The 16,966-nt window shown below is 41.9% G+C and overlaps 1 protein-coding gene across 6 annotated transcripts in view; it reads right to left on the bottom strand.

The window, feature by feature from the left end:
* galt (galactose-1-phosphate uridylyltransferase) overlaps positions 1-16,966 on the bottom strand; it is a 159,672-nt gene that overhangs the window by 136,301 nt on the left and 6,405 nt on the right. For 5 of the 6 annotated variants that reach the window (XM_066650845.1, XM_066650843.1, XM_066650842.1 and 2 more), the window contains exons 5-6: positions 15,869-15,998; positions 10,057-10,113 (exon numbers count right to left, since the gene is read on the bottom strand). In XM_066650845.1, coding sequence (XP_066506942.1) covers positions 10,057-10,113; positions 15,869-15,998 — 187 coding nt within the window. The remainder of the gene's footprint in view (positions 1-10,056; positions 10,114-15,868; positions 15,999-16,966) is intronic. The other variant, XM_066650844.1, reaches the window with a different exon arrangement.

Below are 16,966 nucleotides of genomic sequence, written 5' to 3'. Positions count from 1 at the left end.
ATGGCCTACCGTATTGATTTCCATGATCTACCAGGCTTTTAGGAGTGCATTTTCCCAAAATATTCTAAAAAATATTCAGATTTACCTGGAAAAGTAACAAATGAATGGTGGTCTCTGATTTTTGCGCACCACTATTGCTCTGGCGCTACTATTGCAACAGTCCCTTGTCTATTCCACTTAAACTGTTCAGTTCCTCTTAATCATTAGTGAACAAAAGCATGTATGTTGTTGCACAACTCTGACATAGTTCCATTTTGGAACTGTCTCTCTGCTAGAGGGCAACGTTACATCAAACCATACAAAATGCCAGTCAGGCCAAAATGAACAAATGCCTACGATGTTTTCCACAACTAGTTTTCATATCACATATCACAGGGCCAAGCCACAGAGTCAAACCCAATGCCAGAGCAAAGGGGAACTTTACAGAGCTGTTCTTCACGTGATGTAATCTTTCAAAACATGCGAGCAGTAAAATGAGACGGAAATCCCATCATCAAAGTGAAAGGAAACCAGAGCAGTGAGGGAGACCAAACAACAGTGAAAACATAAAGCAGGAAAAGAAACTGTCATGTCATGTTATTTTTCAAAATTACATCAGGCAGCGGCAAATCATTTGGGAGAAAAATGTGTTCTTTGCTCATCAAACTTATACACTCCAATAAAAATTAAATAACACTTGAGAAAACCATCTTCTCCTGTGAAGGCCCAGGCAATGAGTTGTGATCTTTATTCCAAAAAAACATCTGGAACTGAGCAGCTCGTTGTTTGTCCGTGTTTATTCTGCTTTTTGAGGCTGCGCGCCAAAACGTCTGAGCTCACGCGGATTTCTTAAAATGAAGGATCATGCAAAAGAAAACGACTCATTACTAGTGGGTCATGTCTCAACTCACCTCATTTTTTTTGGGTGCTTTTTCAGGCCTGCTCAGCAGTGGTCAGCGGCTACATTAAAAGCAGATGAACTTCAGAAGGATTACACCAGTCTGAGACTGAGCTGTTCAAGAATATGAATCACAGTTGGAGAGAATTAAAAAAAAAAGCCTTTTAAAGCTATTGTTTTCAGAGACATTAGGATGGACCACCTGTGGTGGACTGAGAAGTCTGAAATGAAACATCACTGCACGTAGAGTGCGTCCTGGGAGGGGTGGGGGGGGTGGCAAGAAGGCGTTGCATCATACTGCATTCAAATGAGGTGACAGCTGGTCAAAAGAGCACTCAGAATGTCATTGTTCTCTTAATTGCTTTTGAGGCAGAAGCACGTAAAGAGCTCTAATTATGCGAAGTGGACGACAGGGCTGTTCACTCTGAGGAGGGAGTCAAAAAGTTCATGCGGGTAACTTTACCAGGAATTCATTCACAAAGAACTTGCCAGGCTTATGCATTAAACATGGTGTCCCTGTAGAAAAAAATACATCAATAAAGTATTAAAAAAAAGGACACCATGTAATTAATACAAAGCACAATATTTTGAAGCATGTACAGCGCCCCCTTCTGGTGGCTTTTAAGCCTGCTATACATGAGTGAGAGACCGTCAGACAGTGTGTGTGACTTGCAAGACAGTTCCATGAGGTGTTTGGCATCTAAATATAAAAGCTGAATGGCCTCATTTGCTGGAAAATTCAATTAATTATCTACAATGAATTTCCAGACAGTCCTGTGTGCCAAAACTTTTGCAGGGCACAATCTCTGCCATCTCTGTCTATTTTTTGAAGCTAATCTGGGCCAGGGGGAGGGAGGCTGCTGCGTGGGCCCGAGGCTGGCCGCGTGCGATTGAGAGACCGACCAAATGCAGCACCGCCAGGGCACAGCTCCTCAGTATTCCAGCCACTGATTTGAATGTCAGCAGTGATAAAAGAGGCGTCTGAAGCGGAGGGAGGTGGGGGGGTGGGAGAGAACAGATCAGTCGAGTGAAGGTAGGGAAAGTAATCGCAAACTCTTCACACTCCTGCTTGGCAGCCCTGGAGGGCACAGGGGTTTGTGAACCTGCTGTCATTGGGACTTAGTCTATCAATGAGGTACTGCACAAAAGCCTTAGGACATCTAATAAAATTAAAATTAAAAAGATATTTTCACACAGTGTTCATTTGCTCTGAAAACTAGCAACAGTGGAAATAATACAAATAAATGGAACATGAATGCAGTTCTATTATTATGTCTGTAATATTACGTTTTGTAAACGTATTTAAGGAACCAAACAGCACCTATCTCTGACAGGTGTATTGTTTGTTTTGTAAACATGAAGCACTTCAGTGACCTGACTTGTAACTAAGTCACTCACTCTCACATGTCCAGCAGGCTGACTTTTCACCACAAGGGGTTGCTATTGGCACTGAAACTTTATTTAATTGATAAAACAATCGAATTAATGTTCTTCTAACCAAGATATCAATATCCAAATATTCTTCTTGCTACTTATTGCAGTATTTATTGGTGTTTTCTTAGGAGGTATATAGTTTTCACAATTCGTGGACTGGTCTGCACTTTTTCACAATAATTGATCCTCTCCAGCCTTGTGGAAAATTATATAAATAAATGCCAAAGCAAAAAAAAAAAATGGAATGGAAGGAACTGTGTCTCCTGCCATTAAATAGAACCTAGCAGCAACACCATCAGAGACACAGACAGCGTGGCGGTCCGATTTTTGGATTTCTACCTGGAGGCGAGCTTTGCAACACGGGCAGGTCCAAGTATTAATATTTTTCTGCAGACAGATGGTTTGGATGATTGACGTTTTCTCGGCCACATGCACCATGCTATTTATTTCCTGCCCGTGTTGGAGCCCACTACACGCTGTAGATTGACTCCCCATCTATAAAACCATCAGCCGAAGTTTGCCTGGAGAATGCCAATCACCCATCAGTTTTTTTACCAATGCTCCCTCTCTCTCTTTTTCTAAATGAATATGTATAATAACATCTTTACACACTCTCATACATTTATACACCAAGAGCAAACCCCAACCAACCACCCGCAACACCCCTAGTGACAACAGCAGCTGATATTTATTCTCTATAAATGACAAAGCTATGAGAGATGAACTAAGGACAAAAGACACTAAATATTACAAGATGAGAATGGAGATGAGTGCCAACATTCAAAGAGTACATAACTTTATTTGAATGCCTGGACCAGCTGCATTGAGGTGTTATGTTGTTGCAAGGTTGGCATGCTCAAGACAAGGTGAGCTGAATTATCAGGGTTTGAACGAGGCATGATAGTGGGTGCCCTGTGAAGGACTGGCGTCCCCTCCAGGGTGTATTCCCGCCTTGCGCCCGATGATTCCAGGTAGGCTCTGGACCCCCCGTGACCCTAAATTGGATAAGCGGTTACAGATAATGGATGAATGGATGGATGATAGTGGGTGCCAGATGGAAGAGACATTCCATTTTCAAAGTTACACAGGCATTAAATATTCGTTCTAATTTCACATATGATCCTACTGTTCTGATTTAAAGAGTAGTAATTGTAGTTTGTCTTATAACATGGTATTTTACTTAAAAATTGTATCTCTGTATTCTGAAATGTATCTTATCATCAGGTTCGTACTAATACACAGCCCTTATACAAACAAACACACATACAGTACATACATACATCTTAATTCACATTTATATCATGTGCCCATGAATAGGATCAGACTGAGGATCATTTATGAAAGTGACTCAAATCTGATTTGTAAAGATTGGATTCAACATCTGGATTAAGGCAAAAATATATCAGATTTAAGTCACTTTAGTCTGGTAACTTGAACATAACCCTGGAAACACATTTTATCATCCATTTCTGATATGAAAATTCCAGATGTAAATGGAGATACAAGGGGTCCTCGACTTACGACGTTGATCCGTTCCTACGTCGCGTCGTAAACCAATTTTCGGTGTAAGTCGGAACATACGTACGTACTGTACGTAAATAACATACTGTAAGCACTTATCCTATCCTAACACCTATCCTCCTCGGTCCCAAGAAGCGCAACCGTGTATTCTTCTGCCGAGCACACCAAACACGAAGTTCACGTTACGACGTTTACGAAACAAAACCAATTAAGTCGAAACAAGACTTTATACAGTAAATGGGAGACGTGTCGTAACCACGAAACATTGTAACTCGGGACTGACGTAACCTGGGGACCTCCTGTAATTATCTCACTGCCCACTGGTGATCAGACCACTTAAGACAGATGATAATAGCAGTTATGAACAGAACCTAACAACTGAGAGATGGTTCTTCAGAGGGTATCTGCAGTAGTACATTACTATAAACCTCTGGCCTTCTTGTGTATAAAATAACACACAAAAATATCCAGAATTAGTTAAAATCTGTTCTGTTAGATGATGTGTTCTTTAGTCACAAGGTAGCAATGTCCCAAAAGCTTCTATTGTAAGAGTATTGATATTATACATTTTCTATTGTTTTGAAAGTACTGGGAAGAGTTGTGAAATGGCTGTCCATTGTAACATATGGTTTGATACAAAGAAAGCAGATTTTCGTTACATTGAAAAACACTGGAGTGTTTCTTTAAAATAGAAGACATCTTACCTTGAATTCCAGTGTCACAATTTGGGGCCAAATGCCTGCTCTGTTTCCACATTAGCCCAAAAAATAAATAAATAAAACAGCTCTGGGACAAGGTAATTGCTACCCCATAGTTCGCTGCCAAATCAACATTAGTAAGCATACGTTTATTTAAGGGGTTAGTGGAGAGTTGTAACAGGCCTCATTTAACTCTCCACTTTCAGACGAAACATTCAGCAGGTCAAACATGGGTAGAATGAAATGGTAGAACCTCTATTGGGGTAAAAAAAAATGGTTCAAACCAGAGTTACAGTGAAATTTACTAGAAAAAGGTCCATGTTTCAGCTTTGAAAACTCAACTAATATTGTCTCAGTGCCTTTTTGTAGGTCCTTCTCTTTGCACTCGGAGGAAATTAGGCTCTTCGGCCTGCCCTCCACGGACTCGACACTGCCTGGATAGCACTTCAAAAGCATAGCAGTATTCACAGCAAATATCTGCACATGGGAATTTTGGAATTAGGCCTAATGCACTTTTAAGTGATTTCAGCGGAATTTTCCCGTGTCTTTTTTTCATCCGCATCCACATTTCACAGAGAGCAGAAAGGTGATTATTTCCATCTTGTAGCTTTATGAAAGTCAAGCATGATGGAAAGAGAGAGAGAAAAAAGAAAGAAGGAAAGAGGGAGAGATCTAGTAACACATACATATTACCAATTTTTTTTTCTCTTATTCGCCCCCTGGTATGCAATATAACCCAATTCCTTCATTTATTCTTGAAAGCACGCCTGCCACTATGCTTCACATCTGCATTCTTCAAGCAATTCCCAACTCTGACATGCTGTTTGGGCTCATGAAACATGAACAAAATGTAAAAATCATACTACTTTGTCTTTGGTGAAAGGACACAAGTTCAGATTTGAAGCTTGATTCCAGATACTGCACTGGAGCAACACTGGGTTCATTAAAATGAGAATCCTAAAATAAATTTACAGCGCGAAAGTCCTTTTTCCAACAAGAAACAAGAACCGGATTTCTTCTGACTCACAGCTTTATAGAAATCGAGGTGGCTTAGTTTGTCCTATTTAATATGTTAGCCTTGAGAGACAGTGTTCAGCTGCACAACTGACAAAAAGACACAAGAGACGTTTTAATAAAGGGTCTTTCACCTGCTACTGCTAGACAGACTGCTGTAGAACTGCAGATAACAATGCACGCCGGCAAATAAATACCCAGACAAACACACTGCTGAATGATGATAGACATGGTCAAATAACTCAATTTAAGCCAGAATAGGAAAGTCAAAAACAGGGAGATAAAGGCTAAAGTCACACAGACTGTATCAGTTTGGCCTTAGAATGATGTCTCCTTATCCTGAATTTAGTCCAGCACCCCAGACATGTTTGGTCTGTAGTTTCTTCTTTAACCTCCCATTGAATCTAATGGAGCTGACAAATAATAACATCTTAAACACATCAATTAGTTTACATAAATAAGCCTAAATAACTGCACCATTAACTCAAACCAAACAACATTAATAAGTCATTGTATGTATTAATATGTAATCTTCCATACACTGGTCTATTTCTTTGCTCAAAGCCAAATGTTAAACCAAAAAAAGCCAAAAATCAGACACTACATAAAGCACCATTAATGTTTAAAACTTACATTGTTTTTACTAAATGCTAAAGTCCATTAACTCACTAATAGTTTCTTTACATTGTTTTGTTTTTAACAAACTTCAGCACTTCTTCAGCCAGGTATGTGCCATAAAACAAAAAACAGATCACATCTAGTTTAGCCAGGAAAGCAGAGCAAATTGTTATGAAATGTACACCCTTAAAGCAGACCAACACTTGTATAACAATCAATAAAAGGAGATAAATGTGTCTCAGGGCTGTCTCTGTGGCTATAGAAAGTCTCCACCTGTACAGATACGAATACACGGTTTTAGAAGGAAAGCGTGGGAGAGAGAGCGAGAAAAACAAGAAAAACAGAACTATACCAAGATAGAGATCCAGCAATATTACTTTGATACAACCTCTCTTCTTTCACTCTTTCTTTACTTCTCATACGTACTAGAAATGCAAGGAACGAGCAAATTGAATTAGTCGTCAAATACATTTTAAAAAATTTGGTGTTGCAGCAGGTAGTGTCGCAGTCACACAACTCCAGGGTTCGATTCCCGCTTCGGGTGACTGTCTGTGAGGAGTGTGGTGTGTTCTCCCTGTGTCCGCATGGGTTTCCTCCGGGTGACTGTCTGTGAGGAGTTGGTGTTTTCTCCCTGTGTCTGCGTGGGTTTCCTCCGGGTGACTGTCTGTGAGGAGTTGGTGTGCTCTCCCTGTGTCTGCATGGGTTTCCTCTGGGTGCTCCGGTTTCCTCCCACAGTCCAAAAACACACGTTGGTAGGTGGATTGGCGACTCAAAAGTGTCAGTAAGTGTGTGTGTGTGTGTCTGCGTTGCCCTGTGAAGGACTGGCGCCCCCTCCAGGGTGTATTCCCGCCTTGCGCCCAATGATTCCAGGTAGGCTCTGGACCCACCGCGACCCACCACTCCTCCCAGTTGACTGCAATACATTATGAGAAGACTTGGAGACAAAATGGTTTCCATTGTTTCCTAACACCAAAGTAGATGGAAATATCGCCATATGTTTATATTACTGTAATACATTTCAGCACAGTGCACTTTTCTGCACCCATTGTGGGACTCAACATCTCCCTTAACCATTTCCAAAAGAGCTAATATGCATTAAGAGAAGTCCTGTTCAGAAAAATAATAAGACACTGACTAGAAAAATCTGCATTAAGTGATCTTGTGGTGGAATTGCTTCCTTTCTGCCTTAAAAAAAGAGATGAGATGAGATCATGCATCTGTGAGTGTGATTATTATTACTATTATTATATATACTATAGTATCAAGGCTTCAGCAAACCAAGACTGAGGTTCCAAAGTTTAAAATGGCATCCTGTATTCTCTCGGCACCATTTCTACTGACGATGTAAAAAGTTCATATTAATCTCTTGGTTAATATAAGACATAGTAAATCTCATAATTGTATATAAGACATCATTATAAGATGTAGCTTGTCTTAAAAATATATATTTCAGGTTTCCTGACGTCGATGAGGACATCCAGTGAATGATCCATGAATGAGTGGCGCTGTTTTGAGATCAAGTGAGAGGAAACTATAGGAGACAGAACCGTTTGTTTGATTAACCATCTGATTAATCGAATGAAAAATCTATAATAAAACTAACATTTAGTAGCAGTCCTATCATGTCCCACTCCTCCCACTTTGCTCCTTATCTCACACTCTCACTGTCTCCCACTCGTCTTCATGCAGTCTTTCTCTCCTGCACTGTAGACACTCACAGCCCTTATTGCCTCCTGAACTAAAGTCTGTTTAACTCAGCTCTAACTCACAGTTGCACTGGGCAGGTTTATCCAGCTCTAACAGGGCAAACAGGGGCAGAGCCAGCATCCTCCACTGATGCTCAGAGAGCGGAGATACAGAAGGCTGCTATCTCCCCATAGGAGCACACACACAGGGAGGAAGATTTGTCAACCTATATTTAGCTCTGCCCATTGATAGACGCTGCAGGGTGCAGCAGTAAAAAGCTGTCAGGCTTAGCTTGACTTAGATGAAATCTGGACTCTGAACCATACACCTGAAACTCAGGCAGTGTGGGAGGCAGGTTCGTGTAGGGTGTCTTGGGTGGCAGAGGGGGCTTGGTTGGGAGCTGTCATGGTGAAATCGTGATGTATAGATAAGTGGTTACCAGGGAAACTGTGTTAAGGGAGAGGGGAAAGAAACTATTAGGGCTTATAAGAAGGAGGGGCTGTTTGATGAAGTGTCTGCAGAAGCTACAAGATGATATCCATCTCCATTTTGCTTCATTTAGTACATTTAAACCCTATTATCATGCTGGTGAAGTCATAAAACGTAACTGGCTTCTAACATCATTAGAGTTTATACTTATATAAAGCACCGGCCTCTTGACTGAAATAAACAGACTAGCTTTTCAAACTAAAAGAAATCAAAGAGAAACTAACAATCAAAACTGATTTTCTAAAACACAGCTGAAGCCTGTCGCAGGTCTAGAAAGGATTTCCCAAAGGGAAGTATCAGTTAACAGCAAAACACAGTTCAAAATAAGCACCATCTCTAGCTGAACAGCTAGCCCACCACACCAGGCTAATCTCTCAGTCTGAACTGATTTAACTCAATGACATGTCAATGGCATACCATGAGAACATTACCGTATGAGTGGCTTCAGCATGCTTTCCCACAGAGAGGTATTTGAATGGAAAAACAAGAACAGGTGGCTACTGAGGCCCCTTTCACGAATCTCTCAGCTTACGCAAGGTCCTCTATTGCCCCCTAGTGGCTCTGTCAGCTCCAGGTTGAGGAAGGTGCAACAAGGCAGTGGAACGAGGAGGCACGAGGCTAGAAGCATCAGCACAGCAACAGTCAGCCTGCGCCTGGGAGACAAGGAGGGTGAGAGACAGCTGACCGAATACAAGAAGAAAATGAGAGAGCGAGACGAAGATGTCTGTAACCTGCATCAGCCGCACTGAGCCCTGTCAGGCAGAAAGCAGCACATGCTCTATCCTAGAGCGCATTGCCTATATTTTTAAAGACAGTGAATCACTGGCTGACTGACTGACACCCGGTGTTGTAATGCACATGTGCATTTGTGACAAACAATAGCTGGTGGTATATATCTAAATAAAAAAAGCGACAATCTGGAAAGGCAAGCTAAAATGTTAATTAGCAACACTATAAATAATGCAGGATGCTTTTATATCCTGGGACGTAGATATCTGAGTGAAACAAATGCCATGAAGACAATGATTGTCCAGAACTAAGCTAGTCTGGTACTGTTTAGACACAGATACTGTCACAATGTGATTTCATTCTTCGCTTGATGTTATTACAGCTGTTTTAGTGTGTTATGTGTATGCACCTTCATAACTCACATTGCAGTTCACAAAGCACATAATGTTAGGTAATTGCTATCATATAAACTGTTTATATCGCTGAACACACACAAAAACGCACACAAACTCACGCATATTTATATACATCCGCACACATCTGGTGGCATAGATCCACGTACTCATACATAAGCATCCACATCCACACACACAAACATCCAGACATATCCTGCCGCACGTACACTCCTTCCTCTCCCCGATTCAAACCTAAAACCCAGATGCAGAGAAGCCTACAGGGCGGCAGGCCAAACGAACACAGACAGTTGCGGCAGTGAGTGCTGCTGGAACATCTTTGTTGCTCTCTAATTGGAGCCCACAGTGCAGTTAAGCTGCTTCTGCCTTAGACCCTACTCCTCGACACTTTCCACGCTGGGGTGACAGTTAAAGCCCTATTAAAGGTGCATTCCAGATGGTTAGAGGCTGCAGTGGCAACGTCTTAATCCACAGGAAAGGGGAAAAAATATATCAGAGTATCTCTCTATCTCTGAGAGATCGAGCCAGCATCAGCACTAATTGGTAGAGAGAGGGGGGGTAGGTGGACGCATCATACCTGACAGTGAGGATGAGGGTTGGAGCAGCCCATCATAGCGCCTTTATTCTCAAAGATCTGAGAGAGAGAGAGAGAGAGAGAGAGAGAGAGAGAGAGAGAGAGAGAGAATGATGTTTAGTTGAGTTGAGCTGTGTCTTGCTGTCATAGACAAACAATGCAAAATACAAAACAGCACTCTGACACAATGCGCATAGCCACTGTAAATCAAACCGCACAGTTATAAACTTGCACTGAACCTCACCCCACACTACACTACGGCTGCACAATGCACTATGTCCAAATATTTGTTAACACTCCTTAATGGAAAACTAGGTAAGGTTGTGGGTTCGAATCCCCCTCTGGGTGTGTGTCTGTGAGGAGTGTGGTGTGTTCTCCCTGTGTCTGCGTGGGTTTCCTCTGGGTGACTGTCTGTGAGGAGTGTGGTGTGTTCTCCCTGTGTCTGCGTAGGTTTCCTCCGGGTGACTGTCTGTGAGGAGTGTGGTGTGTTCTCCCTGTGTCTGCGTGGGTTTCCTCCGGGTGCTCCGGTTTCCTCCCACAGTCCAAAAACACTTGTTGGTAGGTGGATTGGAGACTCAAAAGTGTCCGTAGGTGTGAGTGTGTGAGTGAATGTGTGTGTGTGTTGCCCTGTGAAGGACTGGCGCCCCCTCCAGGGTGTATTCCCACCTTGCGCCCAATGATTCCAGGTAGGCTCTGGACCCACCGCGACCCTGAACTGGATAAGGGTTACAGATAATGAATGATTGAATAAATGAATGACATATTGCAGATTCTGCAGTGCTGAGCCTGAAGTAGCAACAATAAAGGCTCTCTTCTCCTCATAACAGGTCAGTGACGCATCACAACAATTTTGAAGCTGAAATTTTAGGGTACAAATATAATCTAGCTTTTCATATTAATATTAGTGAGCTCAGATCTGTTGACATGGACCCATTACTGACACAAGTTGTCCATTACGCATATGCAACATGTGTATAATCGCCACAGAACAGGGCTATCACTAGAGTGGAATGCTCTTGATCAATCAATCAATCAAATTTTATTTATATAGCGATTTTCACAACAAAAAGTCGTCACAAAGCAGCTTTTCAGAGATCCGGGTCCAAGCCTCCTATGAGCAAGCCAGGGGCAACAGAGGCAAGGAAAAACTCCCTCAGCGCACGAGGAAGAAACCAAGACTCATACGGGGAACCCATCCTCCTCGGGTCGACACCAGAGACACAACAGAGAACAGAACAGAAGCAAAAGTGAACTGATGACAGATGAAGGGATTATAGTAATGTGAATGTATAATATTAGTGATGTATGAGTCTGAGGAAGGAGGAGGTGATTCTGTGAGAGACAAAAGTAGGTGCAGAGTTAATTTGAGATAAAGCCGCATGGCCAAGCATGATAGTGTAGATGAGACAAAGCCAGGATCTTGTACAGGACACACAGGGTGAGGGGCTGGATCAGGGCAACACCAGGAGAGCAGCAGGACATCTCAAAGCATGAGAGACACAGGAGAAAGAAAACCAAACAAACAAAGGGAACAAATAAAAATACAGGTTCATGGAAAAGAACGGGCAAAATTGTCCTGCGAAAAAAGCTTCCACAGGCCAGGCAAGAGAACCCAGCAACAGGCGGTGTGTTGGTGGTACCGGAAAGCTAACTAAAAGAGCTGTAGCTATGGTCATATGACAGGGTTAATACAAAGTGGCGATAATCTGAAAACCAATAGCCCAATAGACTTCTCTAACACAAATAGAGAAGGAGTAACCTGAAAGTGAATGATTAACCAAAAGCTTGTTTGAAAAAGTAGGTTTTAGTCTAGATTTAGACTGAGATTGAGAGTGTGTCTGAGCTTTGTGAGAAAACGCTCTTCCTCTTGTTCAGCTGCCTATGGGCCTAAGGTCAAGATACCAAGCCCCATTCCATTGGACTACATTTCTGGAAGGATGGACTGCCATCCAATACTTAAGGAATGAGCTGAAGTTGCCTTTGTGGTGTTAGGTAAAGGTGCCCTGAACCCACCCCTGATCTAATTCAACAAAACACTGCGTTGTGTATTGCATATCGCAATCACATTATGCAATATACTTAAATGCGATGTGCAAAAACACACAAACATGCCAGACCAAACCCCAACAGCACACAGAGGTCTGTTTAAGAGGAAACCTCCTGTCTGGGAGAATTTTAAGACTTCCCCAGGACTCCCACGGGGGTGATATGAGAGGATTTGTGCAGGATCTGCCCTTGTCTACTCCGCTTGATAAATATTGACTTGTCTAAAGTCCCTGCTCATCAGGGTCTGTAAATCTGGGGAGCGAAAGGGAACACATGCTCTGATGCCTTTAACAGAGAGCAGATAACAGGCAGGGCTTATCTGAACGGGCCCAAGAGTGATGCTCTGCAGCAGACAAACAAAGAGAGGGGTCTGGAGAGGTGCTCTCGAGTGGCGAGTCACACAAGGCTGTGCTGTTTTCTGCTCTGAAGCGTCACGTGTGCATCAAGGGTTTCAAGGACAAGCGTGCAGTAATGACTGGACTGATGTGTAGACAAGCTGACCTTTAACGATTAAGTGAACCGCTCTCGAAGTCTCAAAAAGTCCTTGACAGAAAAATTTAAGCATGTCTTCACATGTGCCCCAGCCTCAGCTATGAATTGAGAGCAGAACACAAGTGCCCTAAGCAGTGACATAACTCAGTTAGAAAGCACACAATCTGCAGTTGGGAGTGAATGGTGCATTTTGTAATTTCTGTACACAGCTTGACCTTTCACCAGCTGAAGGACATGCAGTTCATCTACGATTCTAACGTTCAGAAAACACCTACGAGAGCAAGACAACACCTACTTTACATCAAAGAAACGGCTTTCCATTTAGTTTAAAGTACACTGAAATGGCTACTAAATTACTTAAATACGTTCTTCCTTTGCCATAAATCCAATGTCCATTTTATTCAGAATACAGTGGAACCTCTACTAACGAAAGCATCTACTAACGAACTTTCCAAGATACGAACCGGGCATTTAAATATCTTTGCCTCCACCAACGAACCATGACTCTAGAAACGAACCCGAGCCTCCACCGAGCCGGCGGCTGGAAACGGCCACTGACCTCAATAGGCGAGTCTCCCAGCATCCAGACTTGAGTGAGCTTTTAAGATTAGGAAATTGTAGCTTTAGCAATTTAGCATTAGTGTAAATAGCAGACATCGAAATTCGTGCTAAGTTAAGCCGTATCTACGCTTCGTCTCCCCACATTCACCACCTACTCTCCGTTATTCCACCCACCCCCCACCTCCCGTCATACAGCCAGTGCCTGTGTTACTCCTCCAGCCAGTCGTCACGTCTTCAAGGTAGCGATGTGAAACCACTTAAAACTTTATTATTTATTTTTTTATTACTGTTACCACTGTCTTTTCTTTTTTATTTTTAGTAATGCTACATGTATTTTTTTACTAATTTGAGAGTGTTGTAAACATATATCAGTGCAAAAAGGGTGAGATTCGGGGTGGGGGGCTGGAATGCATTAATTGCTTTTCCATTGTTTTAAAATGGGGAAACTGACTCGAGAAACGAACGTTTCCACTTACAAACCAGGTCACGGAACGGATCAAGTTCGTAGGTAGAGGTTCCACTGTATTTAGAAGAAATCTGGCGATATAATTGGATATACAGCAAATATCCAGAGAACACATACAATATATGGTCAAAAGTATTGGAACAGGCCACTTATTCACTGAATTCAGGTGATTCATTCAGTCCCATTGTCACAGATGTATAAAATCAAGCACCTAGCCATGCAGTGTGCTTTACTATCATTTTTGAAAGAATTTTTGTCTTTCCAGACCAATCACAGAATTTGAGCGTGGTACTGTCAATCCTAATAATTACTTGATGATCAACTGTGAGGGATTATATTGAAAAATATTTAGGAACTACAGCAACTCAGCCACAAAGTGGCAGACTGTGTTAAGTTACAGAGCGTGGTCACTCAATGCTGAAGGGCACAATGCAAAAATAGTCACCAACTCTCTGCTGACTCAATTGGGACATTAACCTCTCAGATTAGTTTATACGTAATATAAACTAATCCTAGAGGTTAATGCTGTCCAAAAACGAATTAATTCAGTGAAATCGCTGTCTTCATCACAATGGGTTTTTTGCGGCCTTAATCCAATATAGTCTCTAATAAAGATGTAGACCCTACTAATTCTCATGTGTCCATGTTCTTAAACTGCATCTCCTAGTCTATCCGGGAGCACTAAATCAGCTTAATCCTGGATGCTTACGAGTGCTGGCAGGCTCTGAAGTGTACAGTCGTTCAGCTTTAGAGGCTCTAATATGCTGAGGGAGGCCAAAGAAACACATAGTGCTGCTGCGCATTGATCAGGTCTGAAAAGCCCTGAGTGAGGAGCCAGCTCCCAATTGATCCAATTAACAAAGATGGTGAAGGCTGGGACTGGAGCCGAGGCTAATGGTGTCCCAGACTCACGCAGGCAGTTTTAAACACACAACATTACGTAAAAGGGAAATATGGAGGAATCCATGTCTGTGTGATAAAGACAGACCCTGGAGGAGAGAGTCTTTTTGGTACAAATGTTAATAGCATTTCAGGACAACGTTACAAACCCCAGTATGTTCAGTAATGAGCAAAGAGAACCCTCCCACCCTCCCACCCCCTCAGCAGGCTAACGCTAAGCTGATGTAATATTTATGACATTCTGCTTGTTTGTCAAGGTTAAGTAACTGGAGCATGGGGGGGAAAGCAAACATGAGATAAGAGCCTGTGCCAGCAGAGCATGTGAAATGCAAGTTTTCTGAAACAACTGCACTCCTGAAAACACATTAATTGTTATGGGAACGCTTTGTAAGACTTGGTACTTGCTCCTGGGCTCTCCATAGTGTTTAATGTAATTTTACAGCACTGTCCTGAAATCAAGAGGAAGGGAAGTGGGCTGTTTGTTGTTCATCCTTTATCAGTAATCACATAGTGCCGTTTCTGCAGTGCTGAGCAGTGTGTAGCAGCAACTAAGGCTCTTTTCTCTCTGTTAAAGCTCAGTGAAACATCACAATGGCTTTAAAGCTGTAATTTTAAAGGTAAAAATACTACAAGGAAATCCAAGGCTGAAAAAGACATAAGTGGAAAAATGAGTCAATTGTTGTACTCCAAGTCTTTGGTCAAGCTTGACTTTAACATAAAGACTTTGGCCTCTGAAAATAAAATACAGAGTATTTGTTGTTCCCTTAGACCATTGAGTGCAATAACCATTCATACACATGTCCCAGAACTGTACTGTACTAATGCTGTGCTAAATCTAATGCTTAACTACTCAATGTGAAATTTTCAACATGCACAAATTTGGCAGCCGAGACCACCACACATTCATAGTGATTAGAAATAGAGACCATTCTAAAAACTTAGCATATAACTGGCTCCATAATCACCACAACCCTGAAAACTAAGGAACGAAGAAAGAAAGGAAGGAATGAACGCCTCTATGTGCATAGACCTCAATGAACATAATTTTTCAAGTAATTTGCAGACATTCCTTAAGATCACATAACAGTAAAGACTGACGTCAAAGTAGTAACTAACTGAATTTGTTGAAGAAAAAATTAAATTAAATTGAAACCACATTAACTTTTTGGCACCTACCATTCAAGAACTATTAAATGGTATGATGAAACATGGCTCTCTTGTCATGTTTTTAGTAACACTATCTTATCTGTGGTTTGGCTTTCCCCTTTTTAAAACGTAAAACTAATACATCACACATTAAACACAAATTTGATTAACATCCCCTGAAAGACATAAATTGTCTTATATTACCTGAACCCATGGATAAGTCTGGCCAAGTTCTTCAATAAGCTCCACCCACTTGTCAATCACCTTCCGGATCTCCTCAGGCTGCATCAAAGGCAGGGTGACATCAGACCAGGGATGGAAGCACATGACCTTACTGAAAAAAAAGCAAGGAAACAAGTACTCACTTGTATTGTACATCACTTTCTCTAAACTGTAATCCAGGGACGGTTTACAGTACAGGGGGTCCTCGACTTACGACGTTGATCCGATCCTACGTCAAGTCGTAAACCAAAATTCGGTGTAAGTCGGAACATACGTACATACTGTACGTAAATAACATACTGTAAGCACTTATCCTATCCTCACACCTATCCTCCTCGGTCCCGAACCGCGTAACCGTGTATTCTTCCACCGCGCACAACAAACACGAATTTCGCGTTACGAAGTTTACGACGCAAACCCACTTAAGCCGAAACAAGGCTTTATACAGTAAATGGGAGATGTGTCGTAACCACGAAACATCGTAACTCAGGACTGTCGTAACCCAAGGACCTCCTGTACTTTCTTTTTATGTTATCATTTCTAACATATTAACCAAATAATTCATCGCATTTCATTTTCATGGGGTTTAGCTTGTCTAATTCACTACTTGCGCACTATTCTGAGTTCACTCACTTAGCCAATTCCCAGATAACCAATCTGTTTCTATAATTGAGCAGGTTGTACTGATCATTAATTCAAGTCTGGGAAGCAGTCACAGAAGCAATGGTTGAATAAAAAAAAGGATCTGCTAGTGGCATATGTAATCTAAAGACCTCCTCGGGGGCATATTGCTGAGTGGGCGTTATCAAATTAAACTTGTGACACACAGCTTGTAAACGTCCACCCTTACATACGAACACCTTTGATCCTCGTAAGTGAATAATAAAAAGGGCATGCTCCCAACATGTAGGCTCGTCTATAAATCTGCACACCGTGTACCTTATTGAACAGAACGCATGCACGCCAGACTCCTGATTTCTCACTCAGACAGATCATCCAGGAGATGCAAAGATTCAAAGACTGCCATTAAGGCTGGTGTGGTTAAGCTGCACTATGGTTAGGGTCTTCCTGGGTCTTCAT

Source organism: Hoplias malabaricus, chromosome 18 (assembly GCF_029633855.1).
Source record: "Hoplias malabaricus isolate fHopMal1 chromosome 18, fHopMal1.hap1, whole genome shotgun sequence".
Classification (NCBI taxonomy): Eukaryota; Metazoa; Chordata; class Actinopteri; order Characiformes; family Erythrinidae; genus Hoplias; species Hoplias malabaricus.
The sequence above is the reverse complement of the archived record's forward strand: the minus strand, read 5'-3'. Positions and strand labels throughout refer to the sequence as shown.